The sequence below is a fragment of the Silurus meridionalis genome, chromosome 13, assembly GCF_014805685.1.
Source record: "Silurus meridionalis isolate SWU-2019-XX chromosome 13, ASM1480568v1, whole genome shotgun sequence".
Classification (NCBI taxonomy): Eukaryota; Metazoa; Chordata; class Actinopteri; order Siluriformes; family Siluridae; genus Silurus; species Silurus meridionalis.
Window position 1 is genome coordinate 22,325,087 of NC_060896.1, and position 26,120 is coordinate 22,351,206.

The 26,120-nt window shown below is 37.5% G+C and overlaps 1 protein-coding gene across 1 annotated transcript; it reads right to left on the reverse strand.

Moving 5' to 3' along the window:
* Positions 1-2,938: 2,938 nt before the first annotated feature.
* Positions 2,939-25,939, reverse strand: qser1 (glutamine and serine rich 1). The gene is made up of 13 exons (XM_046864474.1): positions 25,592-25,939; positions 18,459-18,562; positions 18,204-18,356; positions 14,632-18,102; positions 14,253-14,542; positions 13,400-13,516; positions 10,873-11,006; positions 10,251-10,462; positions 8,484-8,621; positions 7,932-8,029; positions 6,573-6,719; positions 4,218-4,313; positions 2,939-4,121 (listed from the first exon to the last, which is right to left on the reverse strand). The coding sequence occupies exons 1-13, from the start codon at positions 25,678-25,680 to the stop codon at positions 3,981-3,983; spliced, it is 5,190 nt and encodes a 1,729-aa protein (XP_046720430.1). The 5' UTR covers positions 25,681-25,939; the 3' UTR covers positions 2,939-3,980.
* Positions 25,940-26,120: the final 181 nt, after the last annotated feature.

Genomic DNA, 26,120 nt, shown 5'->3' on the forward strand with positions numbered 1-26,120 from the left:
TTCTTTGTCAGTGGGCAAAATGTACAAAATCAGTAGGAGATCAAATAATTTTTCCCTCATGGTAAATGTTAATAGGATTAGCCTTTTTGCTTCGGAAACTAATTGTTGTTGGTGCAAACACGTGCAAAGATTTTTGGACCAATTATTCTTTAAACAAATGCATTCAAAAAGTGTCAGAGTGTTAACTGATGCATGTGATAATACAATATGTAAGTCGTGTCAATATGGCATATTCAAACCACTGATGTCACACTCAAACTTTCTGTGGGTTCAAGCTGTTCCACTCAAAACCACCAGCTCTACACTGACAATAGGAGCGACTGTATCGACTGTCAGCACAAACAAAATTCCTCCCTGTGTGAAAAAAGAACACAGCGCTAACGATCCTCAAAGCAGCCTCTCAGCTTCTTTCCCACAGATGAGCATGCTCTTATCAATATTCATACATTTCTAAGCTCTAGGGCAGACGTTGGTGCGTGGTGAAACAAACATCGGCTTCTTCCAGACATGTGCTCTATGGAATCCCATACGCCCCTCATCGAAACTTCGCCGGACACTGGGCTTCTTTACCAGGCATCGGCGCTGGACATTGCCGCCTTTGTTTTAACGCTTACAGAGCCTTTCTGACAATCATATTTCGTTCAACAGAGGATATTGTCAGACACTGAACAGTTTTTCCATGAGATTGGAAAGTACCCGCGTAGGACACAATACTGTAAGGTCATGGCCAAGACTTGTCAAATTATATTAGAATGCAAATGTAATGTTACAGTATGCATTTTAATATAAGGATTTCTTAATACCATAAAATGTTTTTGCCCAAGTTTGGCTTAGACAATAAGTATGAATTTTAAAGGTCAAGGACGTAGGCCAGTTACTGGTACAATTGAAGATAAACACATCGTTGGCTCCCCCTTCACACATATACACACACACACACACACACACACCGTGATTTAATTTAGCACCATGTATAATTTGTGTACACGAGATGTTAAGCATTAACCAGCCACTCCCAGTAGTGGCATGAGTGAAAGTACAAGGTGACCCATAATTCCTCAGAATCACCATACTGTACCTGCTGACAGGTGAACATAAGAAACTGTGGAAAAAAATGACCCAAAACTCCACTTCCTGTCCAGGTTTTCCCCCAGTGCACACTAAGAATAAGAACTGGGGTTCTAGATAGTGACCAAAGCAGTGGCACATTTATTCATTCAGCAGAATCCAAACCAATCAGATAAGCCATTCAGGATTCAGGGTTTTGCTCAAGGATTTCATAGTGGCTTTCTGTCAGGACTGGGATCTGAAATCATTGTGTCCCAGTCAATAGAAAAAGATGAACAAGATACAAGGACTGATGTATTTGACTGCATAACGTGCCGTAATTTGACACGTGTGGCTGTATTTTACTTAAATCTTTTGTATTTTATTTTTAATTATCACTGCTGGAAATATTATAGGTTTTTACTTTGAATATGTATTATAATATTGATTCAAAATACTTGATATAAATCATTAATTGTACACATATAATTTCTTGTATACTTACACTGTGATAACACTATAAAAGTTTTAGTATAAGATCTGTTATGTGCTTTTTGAACATCCCATCCCACAGTTAGTCACCATTTGCTTTTATAATAACCTCCACTCTTCTAGGAAGATGTTCCACCAGATTTTGGAGTGTGCTTGTTGAGATTTGGTTCTCACAGGACGAGGACGCCTGGGGTGCAGCCAGCGTTCCATGCCAGAGGTGTTCAGTTAGGCTGAGGTCAGAGGTCTATAACAGACGACTCAAGATCTTCCACTGCAAACCATATAAACCGTATCTTCATGGAGGTTGTTTTCTGCACAGGAGCATTTTCATACTGAAACAGATTTGGGTCTCCTAGGTCAAGTAAAGGGAATCTTTAATGCTACTGAATCCAGAGAGATCCTATACAATTGTGTGCCTCAAAGTTTGTGCTAAAAAGTTAGGGAAGAAACACATGTCTGGAAAAGTCAGGTATCCAAAAGTTTTGTCTTTGACAGCCTGAATATATAAAATGTACTACAAAAATATAATTACTATTATTATGTCATTTATTTATAAATTTCTAGCAACACGAAATACAGTTATATATAAGGAGATAATACTTCAATGACACAAAAAAATCTAAAAAGTTAGTTTGTCAGCGGTTTAGTATTCGCTGCTAATGTAGGTACATTCTTATAAATCTAAATCGTTATAAGATTTGTTGAAACAATGCTCTTAAGCAATGTTGCTGCAGTTTTAAATAAATAACTTTGTAAAAAAATGCCAGAAAATTCATTAAAAATGAAACTATATTCCTAGAAACATTATTAGAAACTGCTATGCAAAAGTTATGGCCTGTAAATACAGTCCATGCTAATAGATTACAGAGTACTGCATATGGCTAATAATGACTTCCCAATGAGAAGATGTGTATAGGGAACAATTTATAAAACAGATTGTTAGTTGTTCTGCAGTAAACCATGTGGCTGAATAATACAGCATGTATGTGGCATGAATGGAATTGAAGCTTTCACTGCCTTTTTTCATTAAAGTTCAGACTCAGTGGGTTCAATGGTAGGAAATTTATTTTTCGTATATCAAAAAAACAAAACAAAAAACCCCAACATACTCGCAGGTTGTATCACAGCTACAGTCAAAAAAAGCAAAAGCATCATAATCTGTGCAAAACTGCAGCAAATTTGTAATACTCTACAGTAAAGAAGTGATCTCAAGACACGCTGTCAGAGATACAAAATTTGTCATAGAAACACACTGGGCATCTCTTTTGTAAAAACAGAGTGTACCACAAAGATGATCAGGAAACAAGAATATTTCCTTATGTGAAAAAATACATTTTCAATAAGATAAAGGTTTTTTTTTTTTTCGCGAGACTATAAAATATAGTTTCCTGCAAGAAAATAGTTCCGATGCTGTTTATTACAACATAATCACAAAAAGAATGTGTTGGAATTGCAGCAACTCCATTTTTTAGAATCTCTGTATCTCATATAAAAAGCACATTAAAGAGTCCAATCCATACAAAGAGCTCTCTTTACACAATGTACACGATCATATAGAAAGTTTTTTTTTTTTTTTTAACATATAAATCTATGTATTTATATATTTATACAATCATTAGCACCCAGCTTTTTTTCCAATCTCTAATGTTGCTCTTTTTTTATTTATTTTTTTATTAGTGTTCCAAATACTCAAGGTAAAATCACCCTGTAACCAGACATTCATTAACCATCTACGAATGATCATCAGTCAATATATAACAATATATAACAATTTTATATATATATATAAAATTGTTATACTTAAAACTAATAAAAATAAAGAAAATGAGTAAAATCAATTTTTTCTCTGTGGTTCTGTTCCAAGAACAGACACTCAGGTTCGGCTGATCTTCTTTGTGTAAATTCTTTATAAAATAAAGAACACCTGCTTTTGTTCTTCTGATCTTCCCATCTATTAAAATGTTGTTTTTTTTATTTCCATTTTGTGTGTTTCTCCAGCTTCTTATCTTCAATTCATGTTCTTACAGTCTCCTGATAATATATATCTTTCATTTTCACATTTTTTTTCGTATTCTAATGGCATGAAATCTTCTTGCTTAATGCTTTTCCATTTAATGAATCGTCACTTCTTTTTATGGCTCTCCATCATCTATTAGCTTTCATCGTGGTTCCTGATCCTCTCAGGCTTTTTCATGGTTCTCCTGAAAAAATCTTGATTAATCTAATCTACTTTATTCTAATCATCTAATATCTGGGCATAACCTTGAATGCTTCATGTCCTGACACTTCTCCAGTTTCATCTTTCCTCATGATGAATCTTTTTATCAGTGTTTTCAGATGATTCTCAGGTTTCTGGTTCTTCTCCATAACCATCTGGTTAGTTAGTGCTTTGGAAAGGGCCCATGAACTGCACCCATTTGTTCTCCTGGGCTACCGTCTGATTAAAGGCAGACCTGTTGCACCTGTGTCAGAAGATCTCCGAAGCGATCAAACAAGCCCTCCACCCACACTCGGTTCCCCATACACGTCTGCACAGTCTCCTCCTGTCCCAGATCCACGCCGCGGGAGCGCAACAGTGAAATCTAAAACACACAATAACACAAACACATCAGAGAAACTGAACGGAAACATTCATTAAAGGAGTTTAATGGGAGGAAACAAGACGCAGAACCTCTAACCTCTTCCATACACATCACATATGTGTGATATTTGTAGTGCTGCAGTGAATGATAAAGAGAAAACCAATGAGCCTTCTGCTGCTCCACTGTGTACTCCTAAAAGAGAGAGAGGAAAATACACATCAATAAAAACAAGGCCATCTAGTGGCTACAAAGAAGTACTACAAGCCATTCGTACTGCAGCTTGTATAGCAGTACAGATTTACTGTCCTCTGAAAATTGTAGCTGCGATCCTCTTCCACTTCTCTGTAATGACATCATGGAGCTGCTAGATGTTAGACACGGTGCTTCTTCACGTTCAGTTTGAGGAGCCCCACATGTGCTCAATAGGATTCAGGGCTGGAGACATACTTGACCACTCCATCACCTTCACCTTCAGCTTCCCCAGCAAGGCAGCCATTATTTAGACAATAACTGCTGTATGTTGAGTAATTTTCAGAGGACAGTAAATCTATACTGCTATACAAGCTGCACAATGAATACTCCAAAACATATCCAAGTTTTTATAGTATTGTGCCTTGAAATGATACTAAAGTGGTTGCTGAATTGTGAGGGGTGTACTCACTTTTGTCAGATACTGTATATAGAATAAGTGGTGTAATGGTACACGTATTTGTGCAGAAATGTTTTCAATACGGTGCACATGTATACCGCATGCGTGCGGAACATAGTTCAAATAGGAGTTTCCTCAAGAACGTATTAAGTGGCAGATCACAAGATTGTTTAGTCTCTGCCTCAGACTTTGAGCACAGCGTCACTGTTTGTGTAGGGGTTCAAGCACGTAGTGCAGAAACCCTATTGTAATTGCAGGGATTTTTATTATAATTATTTTTATTTTTTTTCAGCCCTAAAACTGATCATGCAGACCAAACCGTGTGGCCTACAGACTTTAAATTTGGCCAGATGTTAGAGCTCAATTTGGGGAGAGGTTGACCAAGTATCAACCCAATTGGCCAAAGGGGGGCGCTACAGTGAAAAATCCCAAATTTCACACATTTTTGGCCACAGCTCATACACCGTTTGTCGTTGACTCAAATGTGGTACATCCCGGAAATTCTTGGGTCAAAACAAAAAAATGTCTATTGATGGATTCGGATTTCCCAAAATTGAGTTATGTCAAAAAATTAACTTTTGCGAACTAGTCCTAGGTGAAATGTTCGCTGGTCACTGGACACTGAATATCCACAATTATATATATATATATATATATATATATATATATATATATATATATATATATATATATATATATATATATATATAAAAATAGGTGACCTTTCGACTCATCGTTGCAAAGGGTCACCAAAAGGAAAAAAAAAACATTAAAATGGCTATAACTATGCAACCGCTAGTCCAATCAACCTGAGCATTGGCCTGCAGTGTCTATGTCCAATATGCCACAGTGGTTTATGAGGACATGGCCACCATCGGCCAATGATTTTTAAGCACATATTACTCAAGGTTAACGGAGGCCAATTGGAACGAAACTCAGTGGGCATGTTCCTAGTTTTATTTTCTTTTGAGCTACGTGCTTGAACCTAATTGCTGCTTGAAATTTTTCTACTTTTTTAAATTTTTTTATTAAACTTGGAAAGATACCAAACAATGGCAGGGGTATGAAAAAAACCCTGTACAGGAAAAACTATTTGTAATACACTGTAAAACTAGGATTTTGTTATGCGCATGCGATATGGATTCTTTAGTATTTTATGTCCAGCTTCAAGAATTTTTCTTGAAAGGAGAAAATCCTGACAATTCCACATATCGCGGAAGCGAATGAATGAAGGATGGAGGGGATGAAGACATTTGTTAAAGTATACTGAAATAAGTAGGACTGTTAAGTAGAACATATCAATCGAAAATTCAATATTACATATAAAACCCACACACACACACACACACACACACACACTTATATATACATCTGTATTACCTTAATGGGGTCTAACAATTTTATAATGTAACTATTTGGTTTTATTTTATTTAATCAATAATTTGTGCCAATTTAACTGATTAATTAATCCAATATATCATAATCAATATATAATAAAAAGGTGAAATGCATTCATTTGATTTTTCATATAGTTTATTTGTATAAAGCCATGCAGTCATTTAATTTAAAATAGTTTTAAAATTGTAAACTAATAATAATTGCTGCATTAATAAAAAAAAAAAACAAGAATTTTATGTTTTGCATTTCTTCCCCCTAACTATACCAGGATTTAAATGAACTGTGACTTAAAAACTGAGGTATATCAAATCATGAATTTTGTGTACCGTTACACCCATTTAATATATATATATATATATATTCTTTTATTATACAAAATTAGACTTATTCATTGCCCAACTCACCAAGGGAAGTTTAACAGCAGATTTAGAAGGTTTCATGGTCTTCCTGTTGTATGTCTTCCCACTCAATCTGACTTTTAAAGTGGGAGTTTCCCCATCTGTTTTCAGCTCTGTCACCACTGACAACTCGGGAAAGCTGTCTAAAGCGTTCTAGAGTGGATGAAGAAAAATTGTCAAACCAATCAAGCATAGCAGAGAAATGAGTCAAATTAATAAATACATTTTATTGTAAATGTAGCTTATGGCCATCACTGAAAGAAAACAGGCATTGATATAAAATTCTCTGATCACGAGAATAACCAGCCACAGCAGTATGCTTTGTTTATTTTTCAGTTTTAATATCCTGTAAACTATATTATGTGATGGATTTCTCTATGTCTTATGCTGCACTTGAAATGGGCACATAGTGAAAATGGATTTAATGATAAACAAAATTTAAATTGGGCACAATATGATTGTGGAGTTTCGATATTACGGCCTTTATCACAAACACAGTAATACAGAACTCCCAGCATTCCTGGCACTTCTGGAATATGTCCTGGAAGTCTTCTTTTTAAAGCATGTCAAGCACCTTTCGTGAATTTTCGGTCGTAGAGATGATGGGCTGTTCCACAGTGAAGACTTTTTGTAACCCTACACCCAAGTTTCATCACAGGTAATAATCCTTTGTTATAACTTGCTGTCCATGATGAAAAAGCAGATGTGGTGGTGCATGTAGTCAGAGTAGCACCTGTGCACAGCTCCCGATGTACACAGGACGATGTCTTTTGGCACACTGACGATCAGTGCTTCCTGTGACTGTGCGTGCAAGCCTTGTGCTGCCATCTGTTGGTGTGTAACAAAACTAGTCTTTTTGATACCACCTCGTATAGGCACACAGAAATGGTTTAATTCACCATTACAGTGCTGTTACTTACCAGGAAGCCAAAATGTTCCCTTGCATCAGACCTTAAATATTTGCAGACATTTTCTTTATTTGATGAGTTTCTGATTCATTATTATTTTCCCCCAAATAAATAGACTAATACAAAACAGAGTGTAGGTTTGAGTAAGATGAATGTTTATTACACCTCATGTAATATAATTTGTATTTTATAATGAAATATATTTCTGAATGAATGCAGAATATATTGTTTGGCACCTCATAGAGGGCGACTCGATATCGTTACATCTTTATGTCTGAAGCGTTTGCTAAATATCCCAGTAAAATTGTTAAACTGATTATGGGCCCAGGACCACAAGGCACCTGACAGATACATAAAGGAGCTCAGAGCCTTGACAAATGCATTTACAGTGGAATGTACATTGACAGGAACATATGGTCTATGTACATTAACAAGACGTTTGCAGAAGTTTGCTCACTTTGAACACCTGACCCACTTGGAGTTTGGGCAGCAGCCTCCTCCTGTTGTCCGTTATCATGCCATCCACTCTCTTCATATGAGGCAGCAGAAGTTCATCTGAATAGATCAAACCACCAAGGTCAAACACCTGACGTACTATACAGAGACATCAAACCTGTCATTATGTGCAAACACATCCATAAGTTAGATTTCAGCATTTCCTAATATTGCGATTAATAATTATTCAAACAAACAAACAAAAAACATTTTACAAAAAAAACCCCCAAAAAACATGTCCCCGCTAAAAATTCAGTATTAGCATTAATATTCATAATGAAACTTGAAATGAAAAATCAGAAAAAAAGTCAGACTGCATCGGTAGATGAAGCATCACATTGCAACATCGCTAAAAAATGACACAATCTTCTATTTTTAAACATTCCACTGCCCCTGTCCCACTTTGTGGTGATTTGATTTGCAGAATGAATCTTTTTTACAGAATGATCATCTGAACTGGACAGATCAGGGTCCAGGTCTATAAATCAAACTGCGTGCCCCCTTTTGTCCTTACCGTTCTCTCTCTCCAGTGTGATCATGAGGTCTGCATCTAGAGCAAGGCTGATCAGGAGCTCCACAAAACTCTTGAAGGTCTCCTTCATCGTCCTGGTGTTGAGGAAACGGGAGGTAAACGGGACTGGAGGTGTAAACTCTGAGATTAAAAGAGTATAGAGAATACAGAGGGACGCTTAAACACAGATAGGGAACGCTATAAGACGCAATAGGGAATGCTTTTAGACAAGTTGACACGAGTTTCAAAACAAGGCTACAGCTTGCTAAAGTGGTGGTGTTCTCAACAGTTTCCTCAGAAAAAAGTTAAAAAAAAAACAAAAAAAACCCAAATACATTATATGCCCAAAGGTTTGTGTACAACTAACTATGAGTTTTTTTTTTGTGGATATTTATCTCATTTAGATAAGGGTGTTAGTAAAGTCATGTATTGATGTAGAGTGAGGAGCCCTGGGGATTCAGTATGCATTTTAATTTCTTTCCCATGGTTTAATAGGGTTGAGGTCAGAGCTCTATAGCAGGACACTCAAGATCTTCCACTCCAACCATGTAAAGCATATCATCATAGAGGTGGCTTTGTCCATGGGGGGCATTGTCATGCTGGAACAGGTTTGGGCTTTTTCCTAGCTCAAGTGAAGAGAAAATGTAAGGCTACATCATCCAAAGACCTCCTGTAGATCCTCTACAATTGTGTGCCTTCAGCTTTGCAGTAACAGTTTGCTAAAAAACCATCAGGTGTCCCAGTTCTGTCGTATTTCTAAAGGCCTTTTAAGGTTACATTTTACATTATATTATATTATATATATATATAGAACATTAATAAAGTAAAGTACAGGGAGTTAAACGATGCATTATGTGGTGTTTAAATGTTAATAAAACTACATCATATACTGCATGAACTACATCAACTAATATGTATTTTGTGACTAAAAATAAATCCACATAAATCAGCAGAAATGATAAAAAAAAAGTTATAACAACAACAATGCGGATTATTTTCCCGTGTTTTATTTCCTTTATAACACAGCAATTTGCCAATTAAATTTTTTTGGTATTAAACTTAAACTAAAAACCATGAAGTTCCTTACGTAAACATTTGCAAACTTTCATGTGGCAAAAAAATTTGACTGTAACAAACAAAGTTCTGGCAATAGAGACTTCTTCTGTAAACGTTATTAACTTTATGCCTTTTTTTTTTTTAATCGCTTCACCATATCAATGATTGTATGTTTTTCATTGTTAAATCTGACATACAAAACCAACTTCCAAATTAGCCTTAGATTATGTAGTCCACCATACAAGTCATTGTAAATAAGTTGTAATATAGAAACAATAATAAATAAAAAACAAGCAACCCAGCCAGTGCACTCTTAGTGCCGGTCCCAAGCCCGGATAAATGGGGAACCGTGTTAGTAAAACGTGTGCCAAATCAAATATGCGATCACGAAAGAAAAGGATGATCCGCTGTGGCGACCCCTAATGGGAGAAGCCGAAAGAAGAAGAAGAAAGTGAATAAAAACTGAGAATGAGAATTTAACAGTGCTGTGGTATAAGGTCATGGAGTGTTGTTAATTAATGTGTTTAAATATCAGCTTGTCAGTACAAATTGTTAAGATAAAATCCATTCTCAAAACCTTGACATCCTCATGTGGTTTACATATTGATGTTGTGGATTAATAAAGCACCGGTTTCTTGCAACCGAATGGTTCGGTGGCTGATAAAAGTGCACTAAAGCAGGTTCTTACGTTCTTTCTTTAGCAAAATTACTCACCGTCATCTTCACCTTCTGGAGAAGCCAACTGTGTTGAGTCTGTGAACTCTTCCTTCCATTTCTTCCTCTTTTTCGGTGGAGGTTCGGCCTTGGCTTTTGGCTGCTTTGGCCTGGGTTTGGACAAGCTTTGCTTTGTGCTGGATTTCAGAGCGGAGGAGTCGGACGCGACTGGCACAGCAGCTCTCTGGGCCAGCAGAGCCTTCTGAGAGCCTCTACGCAAACACGAACAAAATGCAAATAAAGTGAGAACCCTTATGTAACATTTTAAACATTAAATTATTAGCTATAAGACAGGTCCATACAGACTGACAAATCTTTAAGTACAGTTCAGCCATGACTTAATACTTCCTAATATTCAATGTGAGCTGCATGACAAAAAGCCTTCATAGATAATCTGCTGAGTTGCTCTTTGTGAAGTCTGATGAGTGGGCTCGACTTGCTCATGTAGAGTTCAAATGTGACAGCTGACTGAGGAAGAAATGTGCTGCCATGAGAACTTGTATGAATGTGTGGGGGATTCAAGTGTATGCAACGTGACTTAATTTTGCTTTTTCACATGAGATTTTGGCTTTGTTTCTGAAAGAACACGCATGTAAATACACAAAAAGTAGGGAATTGGTACCTCATGGAATGCATGGGCTTGCACCTTGGTTTTCTGTTGCACACTCGCACATACTCCCGCTTGTTCACAGTGTCCAGGAACTTGACGTATACTCTCCGGTACATGGTCTTAGCGTCTCCAAAGTAACCCAGATACTGTACAAGAGAGGACATAATAAAACCCAAACTTAACTCGTTAAAGCAAGTGCCAGCATGTTATCACAATATCACTGCATGTTCACCTGTAAATGTTAGAATGACTAGTAAAATTGGACCAAACTAATTAACCAGATGAACATACATATACATACATATATATACATTTTATATATATATATATATATATATATATATATATATATATATATATATATATATATACACACACACACACACACACACACACACACAGAGTAACAGTATGTTACAAAAGTGAGTACACGACTCACATTTCAGCAACCATTTTAGTATCTTCTAACGGGAAAATACTATAGAAATGAAACTTGGATATTTATTTTTGAGTCAATGTGCAGCTTGAATAGCAGTACAGATGGTTCCCTCTTGAGTCTGGTTCCTCTCAAGGTTTCTTCCTTATGCCATCTCGGGGAGTTTTTCCTTGCCACAGTTGCTCATCAGGGACAAACATACTTACAAAGAACATATTTACGTTTAATCACCACATTATCTGTGTAAAGCTGCTTTGAGACAATGTTCATTGTTAAAAGCGCTATACAAATAAAAGTTTTAGAATTGAATTGAATTACAGATTTACTGCCCTCTGAAAATAACTCAACATACAGCCATTACTGTCTTAATAACTAGCAACAAAAGTGAGCACACCCTAAGTGAACATGTCAAAACTGTCAAAATTGTCAGCATTTAGTGAGCACCATTGTTATCCTGCACTGACTTAATATTCCTGGGCATGAAATTCACCAGAGCTGCACAGGTTGTTGTTAGGATCCTCTTCCTCTCCTCCATAATTACATGACAGAGCTGCTGGATGTTAGACACATGGGGCTTCTCCACCTTCCGCTTGAGGATGCCCCACAGGCGCTCAATAGGGTTCAGGTCTGGATACATACACCTTCACCTGTAGCTTCCTCAGCAAGACAGTTGTCAACTTGGCAGTGTGTTTGTGGTCGTTATTGTGTTGGAAAATTGTCATTCGATCCAGTTTCTGAAAGGAGGCATCATGTTCTGCTTCAGAATGTCATGTACATGTTGGAATCAATGTTTCCCTCAATGAACTGCAGCTCCACAGTATTTAAAAAATATTGACACTTTGGACACAGTTCTGACGTGTTCACTTATTAGACAATAATGGCTGTATGTTGAAATGCTGTAAATCTGTACTGCTATACAAGCTGCATAGTGACTACTCTAAAAGTATATCCACTTTTTAATTCTATAGTATTGTCCCTTGAGAACAAATAATAAAATGGTTGCTGAAATGTGAGGGGTGTACTCACTCTTGTGAGACACTGTGTATATATATATGATAGTCAGTGTTATACCAAATTAAAAAATATTTTTTGAAAATGACGTTTTGTAAAAGTGAAGTTTTTTGTGTTTATATAATATTAATGGAAGATGTCTTTGGCATCAGTTTGTTTTTTAATAAGGGAAAGATTTTAATATGCATCAATGTATATACACAATCTAAAATCAGGACAAGCATTGATACATATTGAAATCTTTCCCTTATTAAAAAACTAACTGTTACAAAGCACTGATGCCAAAGACTTCTTCCATTAATATTACCGTAATGTCTGGACTATAAAGCGCACCCATATATAAGCCGCACCCACTGAATTTTACAAATACAGTGGTACCCCGCTTATCGACCTTAATCCGTTCCTTAATACTGGTCGAAATGCGAAAAGGTCGAAGAGTGAATGTACACGCAATATACAAAATACATGCACTAAATTGTTACATTGACCGCTAAATAACACTTTATTGTTCACAAACCAAAGGTGAATTTACAATAGATGCTCTCTCCACGAAGGCTGAGGCGAGACTGGGAAGATCCTTTCCCTCGCTCCACGTATATGATTTCTGTTGCAACTGGAGTTAGTGAGCTCTCCCTTCACCCTGACTCAACGCGTTACAACTGCTTGTATCTAAACAGTAGCCTACCAAGAAAGTCATTGTTCACTGTCTTCCTCCTTCCTTTCACAACTATTTCTCTCTGAAATAAAAAGTAGCGGCTTATAGTCCGAAAAATACGGTAAATAAACACAAAAAACTTCACCATTAACAAACATACATACATTTTTACCTTTGGTATAACACTGACCATCACAGTCCTTGTTAATAAGCTGTTACTATATAAACCTTTGATATGCCTGGCCCTTTTATCATATTAGATTCAGGAATTTATAGGCACTTGTGGTATAAATAACAGTATATATATCTGTCTACTGTGATTTTTTAAGTCATAAATCTCTACTCCAAACATTAGGGGAATCATTTAAGACCAGAAAGGATACCAAAATGCAACATAATAAAGAACTACTCATGCCAGGAATGACTGATTTACTTACGCTATTAGTCGCTGAAAACACACGTTTCCCATCTCTCAGCTCAGGTATGAATTTCTGCAGCAAAGCCTTTTGCACTTTCCAAATGGCTGGAGGTTCTATTCCTGCCTTCAGTGTGACCTACATTCAATATAATGCAAACAGACCACAGTGCACAAATGAAAATGAATGAAAATCAAAAGGGCTTCATGCTGTGTCATAACAGGAATTCTAACCAGACCAAAAAATGCTACCGTAACTCATTACTAAGGATTATAATGACTTCGAGTATCAGAGTGTAGTCTAAGGTTAAGACCATTTTGGTCCATGTGGTTCTTTCCAAAAATGTTTCCTCAAAGATGGAAGCACTGTTTGTAAATGATGTCTATGTATGCTGTAGTATTACAATTTCCCTTCAGTGGGTACTTTACCATGACGATGCCTCCTGTGCACAATGCAATGCTTTTTCAGGGTTGGAACTGAACCTCTTTAAGATGAAATGGAATGTCCCCACTTCAGACTTCATCTGAATCAGTGCCTGACCTTACTAATGCTCTTGTGGCTTAATTAGCAAAAAGTCCTACAGCTACATTATAAATCTGGAATTGGATGTTCAGCAATATTGGGGTGACGGTTAGATGTCCAAAACATTTGGAAACATCATTCCAATAGATTTGTTTATGCAATTTATTTTGATTGTCTTCTTGACTGTTACATTTTCCAAGAATCTACATGAATATCACAGGAACTTCTCTATGAGAAATTTAATCCAAAAATGCACAATTGTTTAAGATAAGCTTTGTGCTATATATCTATTATCCTGCGACATGCTACAACGCACTTCTCTGACAAACTAAAACATTAAACAGTCACATACCTGAAGAGATTCTATGTCCTCATTTTTCACCACAAACTCATCACGTTCTCGGTACATGCCCTCCTCCCCACTGTCCGACAGTTCCTCATCAGTGAGGCCTTCGATAGCTACCGTGGCCAGGCACACCGCAAGTTTGTTGGGAGGTATGTTCTTCACCAGTTCCTCCACTGGTACTTCATTTAACCCAGGCTTTTGCTGCTGCTTCAGCTTTGTATCTAAAGACTGTGTGTTGACTAGCTCAGCATCAGCAGACTGCTCTTGACTTGTGCTGTCATGTGAACCTTTGCTTTCTAGAGACAGGACACCATTTTATATAATCATGGATCAGTTGTTGTATAAACAGAAAAATAACAAATGTAAAAGCATTTGAAGTGAATACCTGACTGATGCTTGTCTAAGGGCTCGTCTAGCGAGGAAAGTGCAGAACTAATGCTCTTTTGAAGGTCTTGGTTTTTACCAACCGATTCGTCCTCATCTGAAGAGAAAGATGGAAGCGTCTCCAAGTTCTTCTGAAGCTCCTCATCCAGTCTCTTAGTAGAGCTTACAGTATTGATATCTGGTGAAACCATTGGAGTTGTTGGGGCTAAAGGTTTAGGAGGCACCGACTGATTGAAAGGTCTTTTGGGAACTGAAGGCTTTCGTGTGCGGTTGGGTGACCGTATCGGTGAAGAGGAGAATTGCTGTTTGGGTCCAGATTTAAGAAAGTCCAGGAAAGATCCTATGAAGCCAGTTTTAACTTCTGGCTGTTTTTCTTCGACCTCTCTTATTTTTTGCCGAATTCTTTCCTGTTGTTGGTAGCTATCAAGACATCCTTCAGATGTAGAAGACGAACTTGTCTCACTTCCTTTGGAATTCTGACGCTTTACTTGGCCGCTTCTTTTTTGAGCTTTAGGTTGACCATTTTCTTCGTTTGTAGTTTGCTTGGAAGAACCTTTTGACCGGCCTCGCTTTTTAGAAAGACCATCAGAGGAGCATTCTGCAAACTTTTCCTCTATCTTAACACTCTTCACCACTTTGGATTGATCCTTATTTTTGTCTGTTTCCCCAAACCCAGTGGAGTTATATTCCTGAGAGGTTAGGTGAAAGTCTGTGTGGTTGTTTGCAAATGTGTTTATAGTACCTTCGTTAGAATTCAGAGAAAAATCGTTGTTAGTATGTTCCTTGAGTGATACCTCATTTTTCCCCCGGTGATTTGTGACTTTCTCAGATATTTCATGCTTGGAGTTATTTTGCTGTGTGTGAGAGTTTGGTGGTGTAAATGCCTGGTGTCCATCAACTTCTTTGTGAATGTCTGTAATCAGCTGACCACCATTTATAGATAAAGTAATTGTCTGTGTGTTTGAGATCATGTGCTGTAAAGAGAAGCTATTAGCTTCATGCTTGTTATTACCTAGCTCATAGTGGCACTTGGTTTCTGATGGGCTGGATATCAATGCTAAGTCCCCTTCAGAGGATGAGGTTTTGAAGTCCTGTGGTGTAACTCCACAGGCGGCTGCTGTGGCAGCCAGGATGTCATCTACATTGGATAGAATGTTCCTTTCATCTGCCATCAGCATGGCATCAGGAAAGCAGACAGAGCTTAAGGTAAAGTGCTGCTTGGCATCATGCTGATTTGTTGTAGTGATGAAAGTGTCTTTCTGGTGTAGCTTTGTGGCATCCACAACTTGGTGGGTTATTTGTGGACTCTCAATTGCACTGACTGCAGAATTCAAGAGTTCATTATTCATTTGCAAGAACTGAACAGAAACTGGCTGCATTTGAACATGCTTAGACTGATTTAGTCCTGCATGGAGCAAAGGCTGTTGAAGAAGGATCATCTGTGAGGGCTCCAGCAGGACTTGGGCACTGGGTAGATGAACAAACTGGGCTTGTTCTTGTAACAACTGCCTCTGATCTCCTCTGTTAATTTGAGTTTGGTGGTCTTCTTGATGAGCAGTGGGAATTTTGAGAAGCACAGGGTGTTCTTTCAACTGGTCAGTGTTCAAGGCCACGTGGGAGGACTGTAATAATGTAGAGTTGTTTTTTGTGCAAGAGGTTACATGAGAAGTGGCATTGCTTACCAACTGCCCAATTGAAGTACTCATTCTTTCATCCTTTACGGAGGACATTGGTGTAAAACCTATTAACTGTTCCTCAGACCGAGAGTTGCTTCGGATCACGCTATGGGCGTGTCTGTCATCCATTTTTGAAACAACATATACAACATTGCTCTGTACATCAATGTTTGTAAGAGTCTGGGTAGAACTGCTACTTATTGAAGTCTGTTGTAATGCTTGCATATTTGCATTGGTGAGCTCGACACAGTTTTCTTTGGTAGTGAGAAACAGACCCTCGTTTTCCTTCCTTTTACTATTGGCTGGGGATTGTTCCATTGAGGACTGGTTGTTCTGGGTGGCTTGTGTATAAGTAGCAGGGGAGGATGTTGACTGGTCAGACAGCAAGTATTTCTGGGTCTGCTGCAACAGCATACCATCAGTCTTGCTTGGAGAAGGCTGCATAAGGGTGTAATCCTGGGTGGAATTGCTGGATGGTAAGCTGTGGGCATAGGAAGAAGAGAAAGGAGGACTTGGTGTGACAGACTGACCTGATGCATAGCTCTGAGAAGGACTAACAGATTCGGCTCCCTGGGCATAATAACTGACAGTAGACAAACTCTGACTGGAAGAATAATTGTTAGAGGCATTGGCCATACAAAGTCTTTGTGCCGGTTCATCATACTCTTCTCTGTTTGATGCTTGAGACATTATGGACTTCTGGCCGGAAGAGTAAAGAAGTGAGTGGCTAACAGATGTCTCATTTTCTGACTGAGCTGCCAGTGATGGCAACGTTTTATATATGGAAGGTAGCTTCTCGGACTGGTTGGAAGAAAAGGCATGGGATTCGTTGAGGTTGCTTATGAGGCTCTGAGACGTAATGTAGGTCTGGGAAGGGCTGATGGACATCAAGCTGGAAAGCTGTGGTGATGTGTATGTTTGTGACTGGCTGGCAATCACAGAGCTGTGTTTCTGAGCTGTGGAAGAATACCTATGCTGCTGCATGGGTGATGAGACTGCCTGATCGTGCAACTCTGAGCCTTCACCAAGATGTTCTGTTGATTTGTTAGAATCGTCCTTGGCTTTTACTCCGCATGTGGAGGAAAATCTTGAAGAGGGCACAGATGCGGAATGTGTCTGTGTTTGCTGCAGCTGCACTGTGGCTGTTTTCTGCTGAGTGGCGCTATTATTGGCCTGTCTGGGAATTCCACTGGGGCTGTTTGAAACAGGTGAATGTCGAGAAGGATCTTGGTAGGAGACATCTGCACCATCAGGTAGGTAATCTGGCAAAGAATGTTGCGCACTGACAGACAGCTGCTGCTGTACTGGCTGGGTGCTTGAAGGCCGCTGGTGGTGCTTGATGACACTACATTCACGCTGAAGTGCTCGTTCGATGGAGCTGGAGAAAACTGGGGCACCATAAGGTGGGATTGTCTGCTGAGAGTTACTCAAAGAAGAGGGTAAAAGGCTGAACTGTGGTTGTAGGAGATGCGGTGCAGATTCCTGGGCTGAACGATATGTGGATGACTGGACTGGAAGGCTAGTACCCAGAGAAGCGCCAGCCAGGCGTTCAAATGCAAATGCTGTTGGCACAGTGGTTTGGGAGGGTTTGATCTGAAGTAAAGGGTCATTAGATGAAAGCAAGCCATTCGATGGGGTAAATGTAGTGTGTTGAACAGTTAATGCGGACGTGGTGGCAAAACTGCGAGTAGGAAAAGGGCTGGGGTGCTGGTAGGAAGAAAGAGCTGACAGGGTAGGAAATGTTCCAGAAGAGGGTAATGCTCCAGTAAGAAAGAGCTCTGTTGAAGAATTTGTGCCTATCATAAAGAAAAGACACATCAAATCATCATATTTGTCACTATTTACCAGCCGATTCATTCACATCACTTTCAAATAGATATAAGAAGTTGTTTATTACCAGTCTGCCATGGCGAAGTTCTGAACTGGGGAAGCAGAGATGTGGCTACAGGTCCAGCCTGAAGGCCTCGGGATTCGATGGAAGAGAGGAAATTCATGACTGATGATTCAGTAGTGCTGATTCCGGTGGTGTGCAGACTGGAATCGAAGACACCTAACAAGCAGAAGGACACCATAGAATGGGAATAAAATAAGGATTTACAGACAAAAGTAAGTTTGTGCTTCGCTAATTGTTGTTTCATGACTGAAACCTCACCTGTGGGGTGATGAGAGGTGGTGTAGGTGGTGAGTGTTTGACTTGAGGCGTAGGATTGCTGTTGGGGATGCTCTGTCTCTATGTGAGTCACACCATAGCTGGAGCTAAGAGCAACACCATTGCAGAACAAAACATTACCAAGGAAATATAAAGACTGGTGTATCAACAATGACATGATTCTGCAAGTGAATATTTTTGGTTTCGCCGATTAATCAGCACCGATAGTTGTCTGTTGGAGCTATCAGCTATCGGCAAAAATCCATACAGATAGTTTTTCCGGGTTGCTTGAGCAGCTGAGAAGGTCCACTGTCATTATACAGTACGAGAGCAGCCTCTAGTGGTGAATCACTGATGTCACATGATGTTTGTTGAAGTGTCTTTTTTTATTCATTTTGGATGTAACTGTTTTTATTTGTTAAATATCCCTTTTAATTGCCCGTAATAACAACCATTATGGAATTACAAGGTGTCCAATTCAAAACAAAAGCGTTTAGTAACACATCTAACAACATACCATTAAAAAAGTTACAATTTTGTTCCTACAACGAAGATGACTTATGAATGAGACACATCATCTGACCTCTCTGAATAACATTTTAGGTACCACTAGTTTGATTCCTGAAAACAAACTGTTTGTATTCATCAGAAGGATTAAACAAATCTTTGCACTGTTATTTTCAATCAGAATCAGAATACTTCATTGATCCCACAGAGAAATTGTTGAAACACCTAAATGCATATGTTCAAATTTAAAAATGTAAATTTGTGTGCAAGGATTAAAACTAATGACCAATTTCTTCAGTCAGGTCTTTATGTAATTTAAGAAAACTGTACATATACTGTACTATATGTATATTATGAACATTTACACAAACCAGCATGTTTTAACAAGCTATAATGTTTATCAGGCTAGGGATCTGTAAGTATTTCTTGCATGACATCATTCTTTACCTTAAGATTAAAGTTGGGTTTAAAGATATTACTTCAGTCTTAACTTTTTAGATCTTTCAAATACTCAGCAAAGTTATTTAAATTTCACAGCATTTGAAAATGAGTTATCTCCCAAAAACATGCTGTGTCATATTATAATATTGTAAATTAATATGGACCATAATATGTAAAATTTATATCTTACTTTTGCATATTTGTCTGTGCTTCTTCCATTGAAGTTATCATTAAAACTGGTTCACTGAGCTGAAGATTTTGCATTTAAAGAGACATTTTTGCAAGTCAATACAAGTTATAATAGCATATCTAAAATGCTGGAATCGCCTGTTTTAAGGCAATCTGAATAAACTGCTGACTTGGTTGAAAATAATATATTACTATATACTGTATAAAGGTTTGTTATTTGGCTTTATAGCACAACACTACTGAATTATTAAATTTGACTGGTCAGAAGATACGGCAGACCATGCAGTTATATGGAATCACTTCATACCAGGGTGGTGTGATTTGGCCTGACACGGACCCCTGAATAATCAGCTATAAATAGTATTATTTTTTATTAAACAATACAATTTGGAGTATATTAATCCACTTATACCAATGCACAGTTTATAGTCATATTTAATGTATGAAAAATCTGCAAAACAATATTTCGTTATTACTTGTAGCAGTTATAAAGTGTAATTTCCTCGAGTCTCTGTTTATTCTCTCCTGAAATTAAAAGGACAAAAAAAAGAGGATAGGTTGTCATATGACAGACACTTAAAAAAAATCACAAAAATACTCCTGCCACTAAAACCCCCATGTCAGGGAAACATTTGTACGGTTATAAAGTGCTAACACTTGAGACTCCTTCCGTTAACGTCTATTAACAGGAAGCTTTTACCAAATCAACCATTAAATGTTTTTCAATTTTTTTATATTTATTATGTATTTATAAATTTTTTTGCTTTACATTTAAATATGAATGGAATTGAATTATATCCACATAATCTACACCTAATAAAAGTATCGAAGATGATAGTAAGTTAAAGAATCACTAGCATTACATGGTAAAGAAGTAAGGAGTGTCCAGTACAAGCGATTCTCAGTAAGAGTCTGAGTAATAACCAGTGGTGGACAAAGTACACAAATCAGGTACTTGAGTAAAAGTAGAGGTACACTATGTAATATATGATGATAAAGTAAAAAAAAACTCCCTTTAAACATTCACTTGAGTAAAAGTACAAAAGTATTTGCCTTCAAATGTACTTAAGTATCCAAAGTACTATGATTTATTATGGCTATAATGTTCCTGTTATAATTTTTTCTCAAAAGACTCATGTTTAATCAACTCAGTTTATGTGAAAAGACTTAAATTTTACTCTTAGCACACCAAACTATTAATAAAATGATATTAAATGGACAATATCTATTATAATTATCATGAGCTTAAAAACTTATTTTCAACTACCCTAAAAACAAAAAAAATAAGGCCATGGGTGTTGTGGCGGGTCAGAAGTTTCTTTTATCATTTATTCCTCACAGAATGTTGTGCTTGCTGTTGAATGGTATGTTGGTTTAGATACCACCAAGCGTCAATCAAAACTACGGCTGCACGATTTGGCGGAAAAAATGTCATGTTGCGATTATTGTGGTCGATATTGCGGTATGCGATATAATAAATGGTATCGTGAGTCCACTATGTTGGTCATCAAGAAAAATCCACACAGATTAGTAATAACGCTGAAATGTGTATTTGTAAAACTTTTGAAAAGGTGACGTTTTTACAACATTTGCATTCATATAAAAAGAATTCTCCAAGGTACAGCCAAATTAAATAAAACAATAAATAAAAACATATGCATTTTCACAAAAATAAATGATTTACCTGTTTTACCTGAATTTTACGATACAGTATATGTTTACACATTTGAATTTGGCATTTATGGCTATTATTATTATTACATTTTTGAGAGCGAGAGAGAGAGAGATAGCGGGGAGAGCTGACAGTGTGTATGGGGATATGTATGTGTGGGAAAGCGGAGGTTGCCAGGTAAAGGTGCGCCAATCCACGAGTGTGCGTGGGCTAAACGTTGGCGTTGAGGAAAGATGTGCGTTATCGTGAGTGGGTGTGTGTCCCGGCGTGAGAACGAGGAAAAAGAAAGCGGCAAGGCTAAAGTGAATGAAAAATAAAAGAAAGCTCTGTCTGTCGAACCATCGCCTGTTGTCTCTATTTCAACCGGGAACCAGTGAGATCTGTTACAGATTTGTCATACTGCCACATCATGTGGCAACTTTAATTTAGCGACTCTTGCACAGTTCCTCTCTCTGCTCAGTGATGGTGATCATAAAGCTAAAATATCGCCATATAACAGAGGTAGCGTGTTTTTGGCTACCAATTCAGTGTCGGTCTGTTCGGCATCCACCTTCACCTGGTCTCCGCGCTGCACACCGAAAAGTCACGCGACCACACACGCCACACGTGCACTGCCTAAACTAAGACTATCTGGTCTTTTTTTGTTTTGTTAGCGGCGCGGAAAATCTGCAAACTGTTCTCAGAAAGTATGTGTCCACACATGCACTTATTTATTTCATTAAATCATAACATTTGCCGTTCTGTAATCGCACAAGCCAAAATCACGATTGCGATAACGAAACAATTAATCATGCAGCACTAATCAAAACAAATGCAAAACAGAGCACGTGCTTTAACCTGATTGGTGGCTTGCTGTGTGTTTGACCAGTTAAGTTTTCATCCACTCAGAAATAAAAAAGGAACAACTGATTTCACAAGTAAAAAGTTAAGATATTTGACTTTGAAATGTGGTGAAATTAAAATAAATGTCTCCCCAAATGGAAATACTTCAATAAAGTACAGATATGTGAAAAATCTACTTAAGTACTATAAAGAATTACATTTACTTCATCACTGTCCATCACTGGTAAGTCACATTTTTCTGTCCTGTTTACCTTCACCTATTTTGCCTAACATTTATAGCAATTAGTATGTAAGTAATAACAGGAACCTGCTTTATAACATTAGATGTAACTAGAAATCAATATATAAAATGCATCCTTCTAAGATACATGCTAAATTGTAACTATTGACAAGTACAAGGGGAATAAATAACTTTGAAATGTACTTTTATACGCAAAATATTCAATTCCGCTGTGGTGACAATAACTTTTTGAGGTTTATGAAGTGCATCACACCACGCAGTACACACCACAAACTTACCCTATATGTTTCCATTTTATGATGAGAAATAATAGACAGAAATCCATGCAGAAAAATTAAGTAAAATGGACCCGGTAATTGTATCTCATGCACTCATGAGTACTAGCCCCAGAAATGTGAAGGTCATAAGAGGGTGAATTTAATTGAGCTTGAGAAAGAATGTTTAAAAGGTTCAGATTTAGCCCTGCTGTGGGTGTGTGGTCTGGACATGACCCAGAATAGTCATATTCAAAACCAAAAATGGGACTTTGTGGATTCAGGAAACACTCATATCAAACCACAGAAAGGGTTCCGAAAAGAAGTTCTGTTTCTTTACTTCACAGGTTAGCTTCCAATGTACCCTAAGGTTTCGGTTTTCATTTCGCACAATCAAATAAAAAAAACAAAACAGGTTGACTGGACCTCGGTACGGAGGGGCCGAACCACAGAATAGCATGAATTTCATTCATAACATTGTAATCACTACACTAAACCAATGAGAGACTGAATAATATTTTGTTTACCCGACCTTAGGCAATAGGGTGGTGATGATCAGTCGTTGCTCCAAAAAAAGGTCATATTTAGAACAAATACTAGTCGTGGATTGGTTCAGTTGGTGTGACCAGTACAGAGCAAAAAGTTTAGAAATACTCCCTATCTGTTCCTGCTGATGAGCTCACCACAGTTAAGCTGGATTTAGACTGGGAAATTACAGCAACCATTTAAAATGATTAGTCATTGACTGTAAATGATGGTCCGCATTCAAATCTGGGCCAAACTTGATAAGAGACTGTGCAGAAATGTTTCGCTTTGCCAGTTTGTATAATAAAAGGTCCTCTAACAATATAATAAGTACATCCTTTTTACATCATAAATTGACGTGATATGAGCTTGTGCAGCGTGATCTTGATATGTATGGATATGTATGGATATGTAAGGCCAAACATCTAACCAAACCAAACAGTTTCACATCATCCTATTGCATCCTGCTATTGAAACAAAGCAGAAACCGATCTATGTGACCACCTGATTCCCCAAAGAATATATATATATATATATATATATATATATATATATATATACACACATATATATATATATATATATATATATATATATATATATATATATATATATATATATATACACACATATATATATATATATATATATATATATATACACACACATATATATATACACACACATATATATATATATATATATATATATATATACAGATATACATATTAGTTCACTCTACCATAATGTTCTGTCTAGAAGTTATGTTGTTTAGGTGGGATCTGTGAAAAACTGGTCTCTAAATAAAATCGTATAAATTGAGACTACCCAACCGGCACCGAAATGAAAAGTGGTTCAGCTACAGTTATGCTGCATTCAAGAAAATGTAATTCCCTGCCTATAAGCTTAATACTTAGAACGTTAATTTTAACTCGCCAACTTGGCGTATTGTTTTTTTTTAAATAGCCATTCCTTAAACATGCCCATGAACAATGCAAAGTTCTCTTTTTAAAAGTATTCAGATCGGTCAATATACACATGCAGTACTTGGTGAATCTACAACCATGCTAACTGCGGTTTTGAGGAGGTAACGATCAAGAGTAATCTGTAATATAAGCAAGACAACTTCAACCGTTTTATATTGTCCATCTTTGCAAAAGTACTCGCTATTGACTGTTGTTTTTCCTGTCGAACCGAAATGTACTTGCTTTACTGTTGTTTACTTGTAAGTCCAAGTGGACGGATGAAAATTTAAAGTTCATTATAGTAAATTAGAACCTGTTTAATGAGTAGGTACAAAAAAGCTTAACATACTAATGCAAAACAAAAGACACTTTTTCATCGTGGCGTCTATGTGTGTTCTGTAAACATGGGGTCGCCAACCACCGGGCCGAAGGTGTTTAAATTGTAAAAAAGATAATTTTCGCCCAATTTCCTGCAATTGTTTCAGTCAGTTCTATGCATCAATACATTTATCTTGCACTGATTTTGCATTATGGTGAGTCAAGTTGCATTAGAATATAATATCAGATAATATGCATACTAGTAATATATATTAATCTGTGCATTATAGCCAGTTGAGTTAAGCACGTATTTAGCCGGTCCATAAAAAAATCCTCTTCTGTGAAATGGGTCTGTGGTGCAAACTGTGCTGCTGTAAACGGCATTATTACACTATTATTACACTATTATAATATTAGCTAAGTGTCTAATGTGTTTTTTTCCAAACGCACTGACATTCAGCTTCTTGAACCGCTGAGTTTTGACGTCACAATGTGATATGAAAATGTAAATGTTAGAGGCGTGTCTATAAAATGATTGACAAGAGCCCAAGCGAAATACAAACACACATTCAAACTGGGTTTTTAAAGCTATAAAATAAGCAAAATAGCTCAAACTAAAGATTTTAGACACAACTTTAGGCATTCTTCATAATAGTGAGAAATAAAGAATGTTGCTTATTGCTCCTTGAAAGCATTGCACACTTATTACATGTGTAAGAACATGGTTTGTGCACATGATGGAATAGATGTTGGAAAGCAGTAAACATTAATAAGAGAGTCAAAGTTGCAGACACGTGGCTCATCATTGATTATTTACATTGCAGCTAACAACTGCATGAGACAAACGTCTGATTAATGAGCGAAGAGTTGCAATGTGGATTTCAGAGATCATTTCTTTACAATGGTGGTCTCTTTAAAATTTTCCACATACAAAAGAAATCCCACTGCATTGCCCCATATAAAGGTAATCAACGTCCAAAATAATTTCCTAACAAACGATTATCCAGTTTGCAAGCATATAAAGTTGCTTACTCACTTTTGCGTACACATTCTCTCTCAGTGTGCACAACTTCAAAATAAGACAATTGTGTGTATATTCTAATCCAAGGCCTTTTTCTACACCGGCCTTTCCTCAGTGATTTCCCCCGTCCCGGTAATCTCCTCTCCCTGGACTATCCTACCTGACTGGGTTGGTGTAGGCCCAATCCACGGTCTCGCCTGATGTGGCCCGCCGCTCTGCGAAGCCCGAACCCATGTAGCGTCCGTCCATGCTCCCGCGAGGGGCTCGGGACTCACGCTGCTTCCCGACTGAGTTTTGTGGAACATTCACACATCAAGCACAACGCGATCACATGTTAATAGGGGGAATTTTGCGCCGGGGTCGCTGGAGATCCGCGGTGGAGGATGTGCATGGGAGAAGCTGTGCGATGATCACTGGCTGGAACAAACTCTCCAAAATATACAACACAAACACATTCAGATGTGCGCGGCGGCGGCGGTGGTGGTGCTCCCCATTTTGGCTCTTTTCCCAACAACCACTTCCGACTCGAGCTGGAAGTTTTGCACTTATCTATTTTTCTTTTTCAGTAGGTCTATAATAATATAAAAATAATATCCATATATAATAAATACATACACAAATATTATATATATACATATATTACATTAAACTATTTATTAAAATTACATTAAAACATTAAAATTATATCC

Coding starts and splice junctions, on each gene's coding strand:
- qser1 (XM_046864474.1), bottom strand. CDS start 25,680: ATGGACGGACGCTACATGGGTTCGGGCTTCGCAGAGCGGCGGGCCACA. Junction 8,030..8,483: donor CACACTGGAGAGAGAGAACG/GTAAGGACAAAA, acceptor TGATCTATTCAG/ATGAACTTCTGCTGCCTCAT. Junction 4,314..6,572: donor CTGCTGTTAAACTTCCCTTG/GTGAGTTGGGCA, acceptor TCTCTCTTTTAG/GAGTACACAGTGGAGCAGCA.